General features: G+C 36.8%; 1 protein-coding gene across 5 annotated transcripts in view; it reads right to left on the bottom strand.

Moving 5' to 3' along the window:
• The window catches only part of RBM48 (RNA binding motif protein 48), a 15,162-nt gene that overhangs the window by 1,240 nt on the left and 6,342 nt on the right, over positions 1–7,580 (bottom strand). Inside the window, exons 1-5 of one of the 5 annotated variants that reach the window (XM_019508421.1) lie at positions 6,919–7,319; positions 6,326–6,635; positions 3,626–3,816; positions 3,226–3,371; positions 2,054–2,622 (exon numbers count right to left, since the gene is read on the bottom strand). In XM_019508421.1, coding sequence (XP_019363966.1) covers positions 2,054–2,622; positions 3,226–3,371; positions 3,626–3,753 — 843 coding nt within the window. In that variant the 5' untranslated portion in view covers positions 3,754–3,816; positions 6,326–6,635; positions 6,919–7,319. Of the gene's footprint in view, positions 1–2,053; positions 2,623–3,225; positions 3,372–3,625; positions 3,817–6,325; positions 7,320–7,580 lie in introns of those variants that run through there. The other 4 variants (XM_019508420.1, XM_019508422.1, XM_019508419.1 and 1 more) reach the window with 4 other exon arrangements.

Below are 7,580 nucleotides of genomic sequence, written 5' to 3'. Positions count from 1 at the left end.
CCTGCCCCCTCCCTCACTGGGGGGGGGGGAGGGGTATTGATCGGCCCTGCCATGCCCTTCTTCGCTCCCCCTCCCTTTCCAGCTGGAAGCAGCTCTCCACACTGCCAGTTCTGCTGTATGCTGCACTGCAGCTGCGCACAACATGGGTATTCATCAGCCAAATTATCAGCCCCCATTGGGCCAATATCCAAAATAGACAACTTTCTTCATATCAGTACCAATCTGATATCAGACTGATATATTGGTGCACCTCTACTTAAAACAGTATATTACACTCTTCTGTTATATTAAAGGGATGTGAAAATATAGTTTTATGTCCTGCAACTTACCCTGCAATGGAAAAAAGAAACTATAGTAGAAAAAGGAGGATTGCACTTGCAGCCAGGGACTCCCAAATAACTTGTGGTATTCAAGGTAGCTTGAATAGAGTTGTTTCTTGAAAAAAAATGTTAACCTAATCTAAATCTACTAAATACAAAAATAATAAGAGGAAGGCATACATTATTCCAGATTTAAGAAAAATGTAATATGATTCAAGGACATTTGGGATTCTATTTTTATTCCATCTCCATAACAAATGCCCTCAGGTTATAGTATTTTCTTTCCTTCAACTGACAGGCAGGCATACCTGCCTACAACATGTAATTAAATTAAACGGTGACCTTCCTAGATCATGCCTCAGTAAAAACTGAGAGAATTAAAATATTTATTCCTTTTACAGCAAAAGATGAAGTAAAACAGGAACACCACACTGAAATCAGTGGAAATACACGTGGAGTTATGTCACTCTACATAAGTCCCAACTACTCTCTAGTAAAATTCAAAGTCATAAATTGTAAGCTCTAAGAATGAAAGCCTTTTACATCTTACAAACAGGAACAAAATGTAGGTAACCTCAGAATGAAGTGGATCAAAATAGTTTATAGAAGGAAAGTGTTAGGTAGTCAGAACATTAATTTAAGTGTCAAATAACCTGCCAGTCTCTGACTCAGTCATTTTTTAAGTAAATGTTTTTAAAAATTGCTTAAAATTCTCAGGCAGGTTGATTTCTCAAGAAAATATTTTCTAGATCTCATTTAAATGACACTCATTAGAAGAGAACAGCATAAATTATCACTGTGCATAAGTATTTTGGCCATTAAAAGTAGCTGAGAGTAGAAACAAGTTCTGACTTTATAATATTATCGCTTAATTTCAAAGTAGGCATCAACTTCAGATTTCTGTCCAACCCTTTACTGTTTGAGAAAAATGCAGATAATCGTAAGCTGTGGTACAGCTGTTCAGTTAAACTGTGTCACTTAAGCCATTGTACAACATCAATAAAAAAATAATTTTAAATTTATTTAAATGGAAGTAAAAAAAAATTCAAATAAGTGTTAAGTAAAAGAAAGGAGGTTCTAGAAAGTGGGCATGCCCTCTCGGTATTATTTTTTCATTCAGAATAGTTACAGCAGAAAATTAATGGATACTATGCAGTATGCCAAAACACACAGAAGAATGAGAAACTTATTTGAATAAAATCAGAGGTTCAGAAGAATGCAGTAGATCAACACAGAGACTTCTAAGATTCAACTAGTTAGTTCTCTCTTATTGACTATCCCCAGTTGTAAAGAGAAGTGAAATCTGTGTGGAAAATGCATATCTTGATAATTACTTTAATGTGTCTTGTATTTTTGAGATTAAAAATAAGAAATTATATGAAGTAAAGATACTTCAGCACTCAGAGTTGCAGCACTACTAAAGTGACCACACTATTGTAACTAGAAGGTTAAAAACTATGTTCTCTTTCCTGACATTTGGCTTTATTTTGGGAGGTAAGTGCAACTGCCTGGGGCACCTCTTAGAATCCAGGCCAGATGCTGAAAGTATATGCGGCATTTTAACGTAATTAGATTATGGTCCCATAACTTAGGTTTTAAACACTTGTTTGTGTATGAAAGCTTGCAAAGAAGAATTTTTCCAACCATTTGAGTTGGTTTAATAAAAGATATTGGATTTACCCAAAGAACCTTGTCTGCTTAAGTCTGAAAGGGTTTTTTTTTATAGCGCATACCTCTTGAAGTTTATTTCGAATTAAGCTTGCTGAAGTATTCAAGGAATCATCCTCCATATCCACTTTGGGCATTTCTGGCAGCTGGGGTCCAATAACAACTTCATTACTATCTGAATTTGTCCCAATTATTCCAAGTTTATTGCCTTCGTCTCTTTTTCTCTTCCGCTCTTCCAGCTGAGTTGTCCGTGGCATAAATCTATCAATTCCATTATCAAAAGTTCTTTGCAGTGCAGGAGAAACAGATGCATGTTTATGTCCTCCCTGCTGTATGGTTGGCTTCAGAGATGGATTGTAGCTAAAACACTCATAAGCTTTATTACTGTAATGGACACACTGAGGGAATGCCAAATGACTCTGAGAGTGATATCCTGAAGAATGTGCTATGTTCCCTGCAGAGAAGTCACAATGTAATGTCTTGTAAAAGTCTGGAAAACATGCTTTTCCAGATGGATCCCAGTTGCCAATGGTTGTATCAGCAGCACAGAATCCTGAGGTTGGCGACTGAAAGTCATACTCCAAGTTATTTGAGACAGTCCTTTTAGGCCCCTGTGGCATCTTTGAAAAATGATCTTTAACACAAAAAGGGTATTTTGACTGTTATTACACACAGATATTGCATAAGTAAGCATTTTAAACAGCTAAATTATAGTGGAATTGACCATTTTCAAACTGATATTTGAGGCTTAGCCTCTACATGACCGTGAACTGAAAAGCTTAAGCAAAACAATTTAGTTCTGAAAATGAGAGAACAAAAACAGTTATCTTACTTCTGAATTCTTTTAAACAGTATTTGATAATGTAATTAAAGACTATCATAGGATGTTAAGACCAGTAAAATTTAAGATCGGGGTTTCTTACGACTGACCTGTGGACCAAAACACTGCAGTACTGCATGCTGCAGCCCTATTGCCACGTCCCTTTTACTCCCAGCACGCCTTTTAGGCCAGGGCCTACAATGGCAGTTTTCCCCTGGGTGCTCCAGGGCTGAATAGGCCCCACTGCAGTGCTCTCACATTTACCCAGTCTGAAGTAAGGGTGAAAATGCCATTCTACATTTCCTGGCCATGCTTATGTTTTTGATGAATGAGGTGAAGAATGTCATGAAAAAAGAAACTGTACAAGGAAGAAAAACTGAGGTGCTGAATAAAACCTGTGCATTTCTAATTACAAACCTTTACTACTTGTTGCTTTTGCTATATACTTTCTTCTGTCTTGTAACTTCTCCCTAGTTTCTTGGACTGTTTCAAATTCTGGAGCATAACACACGTGGAGCAAGCTACCAAAGAAATTCCGTTCATCCATTTTTTTCTTGGCCACTCTAAAGAGAAGTTGCATTCAAATATTAGTTACAGACACAACTTTATCACAGTTCACATTTGAACGAGCATTTCTGAAGATTACTGATAAATACTACTTAAACAACCAAGTTCAGGAAACTGAGTTATGATATTATGCAAAGAACACATAACTTGCATTTGTAGCAAAAGATCTCTGAGGTGGCTATTTCACTTTAATTCTCCAGACTCATACTTTAAGATATGGAAAGCAGGCAAAGGTTACCTACTGCAGTACCTTGCGTTCTGTAACTTTTGGAATTTGATGAGATAAACTTCTGTAAATTGTTCTGCTGGATACTCATCTAGAGCATTGTATTCTTCAATAGCACCATATAATGCAAACTGTTCAACTAATTCCTTCATAACACCCAATGCAGGAACTCCCTGTATTAGCAAATAGCGAGATTCCAAGTTGATAGTATAGACCTGCAAAAAAAATTCAAATTTTTATCTCATAGTAAAACACAAAACAGACTCAAACAACTAAATTTTCCATTATTTATTGCTTCTGCAACTCTTTGTTCCTTTATTTCACCTTGCCCTGTAGTGACTTTGGAGTTTTCCAAAAGCAGCTTATTAGAATTATAGCAGAAGTTTGTAACAATTGCCCAAATACTTACCATTTGCACTAAGGCTTATAATGCAGTCCTACAGAGGCCGGGTAGCTTATGCAGGAAAGAGTAGTGCTATACACCACTAGAGACTAAAAATTTCCAGAAATTTCACAACCATGGAAAAAACAGAAGTTTGGGGAAAAACTGAAATATAGGTAAAAAAAAATAAATAAATATTGCATATCTACATTTACTTTACTACTTTAAGAACATGAAATATATTATGTATAAACCTAATTAACACAAATTGTAATGTTTGATATATTTATGAAATTAAAAAGTATAAATGCCTTATTTGAATAGAACCAAGGCATTTAAAATAATTATAGTTTCATAGTTTCTAGGGTCGGAAGGGACCTGAGAAGGTCATCTAGTCCGACCCCCTGCCATGGCAGGAAAGAGTACTAGTATTAGTAATACTAGTAATTAGTTGTAATTATTGTTACAGCTGGAGCTACAAGCTACTGCACCGAGGTACTTAAGCACATCTTAGTTTTGCTAGGAAAAAAAAAGTTGAAAATAGAAACCATCAACATTGTAGTAAACAAAAAGGAAGTTTTTATTATCTGGAATTAGAAAGTGTCCTCCATACAGTCAGCAATCTTCAGAAAACAGAAGAAACTCACACTTTTAGAAAAGAGCTCAGAAAAAAATATCCCTTTAAGGTTGCAGACAAAATTCAGCACATGAAACCAATACGTCATTCAAACAATCAAATATATCCTTGAAAATACTAGCATCAAAAGTTTATTTGTCTAATCAAAGTCACACTCAGGTTTCTAAAATATCACTATTTTCTGATTCTGAATCTGAACCTTCATTTTTCATCTTCATGGACTTCAGAAAACTGAAGGTTTGCATGGATTGAAACAAGCTTCTCTGCTTTTTCACAGATTAGTTTATTTCTTGATTTGATCTATATTTCTAAACAAAGACCAGTTTCTTTCACATGCTGCAGAAAATGGAGGAATCTGAAGCAGACAAGAAGCAAGTGGAGCCAGAGGAGAAATATGCTTGACAGAGTCCCAGATGTTGCAGGAGAAATATGCTTGACAGAGTCCCAGATTGTACTCCTGGACCAAATGCCTGACCATGTTCTGGATTCTGCAACATTTGAAAGTACTTTGCCAACATTAAGTCCTAAATGTGTTTATTGTCTTATAATCCAGTCAAATGCAGTAGCAATGCTATCACCACTGACATTTCTACCTTTGAATCTTGGATCCACAAGATTTGCAGCAGCGTGAATTGGCTGGCAACAAAATTCCTCCCACGTGTGAGTGAAGTCTTCCACTTTTCTTTCTTCCACTCCTAAGTATATCTCTAAGTAGAGGTATACTTACATTGTCAAACACAGTTGATTTTACCTGGGCTATTATAAGTCTGACAAAAGCACACTGTCTGATTCAGATGCAATGACTGCTGAAGAAACTGACTTTAGAATCTTCAGGGAGTTCTGCACCTGAACCCAGAAGACATCCTCATCAAGTACAGTGTTCCTTATCTTCAGACTACTTTAAGATCTTCAGTTATCACTGTTTCTTGAAAAGCTTCTTTGTTAGTAAACTTTCAGATGAGATCACCCCAACCTACGTAGTTTCACAACAAGGTTTGAGTGTTGCCATTTTATTCTTTCTGCTTCTTAAGGATTGCAGCTACAATACGAGTAGATTTTACATATTTTATAACACTTTTGCTTTATTATAGATCTTTTGCAGTGTGTCCAACTCCATGAAATCATTAAAAAGCAAGTTTATGCCATGGGAAGCACATCCTATTGCAGTAATATGTCGATATTTGTCCATTATGATCTCCCATGCTGCTTTCATATTACTTGTGTTGTCAGTCAGCAAAGCAAGTCCTTTACCACTCCCAATCTTCTGTAGGACTTCACATATTTTACTACTGATATACTCTGCAGTATGTCTGTTCTCTCCTGTTTCAATGCTGTTATAAAAAACAGGTTGAGGTGTTATCACAAAGTTTATGATTCCTTCTCCCCATACTGATGGGTGGACAAATGTAAGTGCTGCAAGACAAAGCGCTTAATTGATTTTTTGTGCACAGATTGCATTACATGTTCATATTCTGACTTTAAAAGAGGCTCGCTCAGAGGATGTCTGCTGGGCAAATGGCACAATGGTTTTAATTTAAATGCTGCCTGCCAGTTGCATTTTCAATGATTAATAATGGCATCCTAAAAGCACATACTGCTCAAGCAAGAGCTTGGTCAATTTTTTCTTGCTCTTCAAGTGTCATCTGGTCTACACATTAAGTTATTTTGAGTCTTTTGGATAAAGTTGGTTGAGATATCTGTTTACCTGATGATGTTGACTGAGTAATGCTTTGTGATGCTGATGTTACTGAAGAAGCAGGAGCACTTCTGGATCAAGAACGTTTGCAAGTGCTACTTCTATTATCATCATGATCTACCTCATTCACACTCATGAAGGATTTTTTTTAAGTCTGCAGGGCACTTCATACATGCAAAGATGTGGTTGGTCATCCTGGTAGCACTTGGAAATGCACATTTAATTGACAGTATTTGCAAAACACAGGTTTTTTCCTGAATAACTTGTAGTTGCTGTGTGGAAATGCTTCCATATGTTAGAAGATGGATGCACCATGTTACTGAGGGAGAAAAAAATGTAATGGAATAGCTAAGTTACATATATAAACACTAAGTTACAGCATTTGAAAAATTTAGTAATTGATGGAGGGGGGAGCCCTCTTCAGTAAGCTAACTGTAAACCACCCCTTCCCTCAGACCTCACCTCTCTGCTAAGGTAAGGGTAGAGGGTGATTTACTCAGAAACCATCAGATTGGCAGGAACTCCATTCTGAATTACATACATTATAAAAATAGACTAACTGAAAATATAGTTTAATATACCAAACTCAATGAAATTCTTACCTTTCAGTTAACAAGAAGTCTACTTCCAGCTCCTTTGTGTTGCTAGATACAGTTTGTTAGGTACTTCTGTGGATCTCAGGGTCCAGAAGATTCCATTCCATCACCAAAATCTTTAAGTTTCTTTTTCCTCTGAGGCTTTGCTACCCACAACAGTATTTCAGCAGTTTCTTCACACAAGGAAGAAGGGTAATAAGATGCTTGTTTCCCTGTAGCAGGGAGCTGCCAGTGTCCACTCCCAGTCATTTGAGTGGAGAGGTGACCAGGTTGAGGGGCCTTGTCAGGACTTAGGAGGAGTACATGTTACTCTATCTCCTCTAAACTCTAGATCAGAGGTAGGCAACGTTTTTGGCTGGAGTGCCGAAAAAACCCAATGTCTACCTTGTAAGGTGCCAGAATGCCAAAAAAACAAAACTGGGGTGGGGTGGGATGGGGTATACCTGGCACGATAATCATAAATGTTGTTTTTGGGGGGTTGTTTGTTTTTTTTGGGGGGGGGCGCTGTTTTTTACAATAAATATCGGGTTTTCTAAAAATTCTAAACCAGGTGACAATAAATAAAATTTCATATACTACCTTTGTTGTTTGTATTTTTTTTTTTTTTTAAGCGGGTTACGAGAGAGAGAGAAGGGAAAAAAAAAAAAAAAAGAAAAAAAAAGGAGAGA

Source organism: Gavialis gangeticus, unplaced genomic scaffold (assembly GCF_001723915.1).
Source record: "Gavialis gangeticus isolate Ggan-Ray unplaced genomic scaffold, GavGan_comp1, whole genome shotgun sequence".
NCBI classification, from domain to species: domain Eukaryota; kingdom Metazoa; phylum Chordata; order Crocodylia; family Gavialidae; genus Gavialis; species Gavialis gangeticus.
Note: the sequence above shows the minus strand (reverse complement) of the source record. Positions and strands in the feature narration are given on the sequence as shown.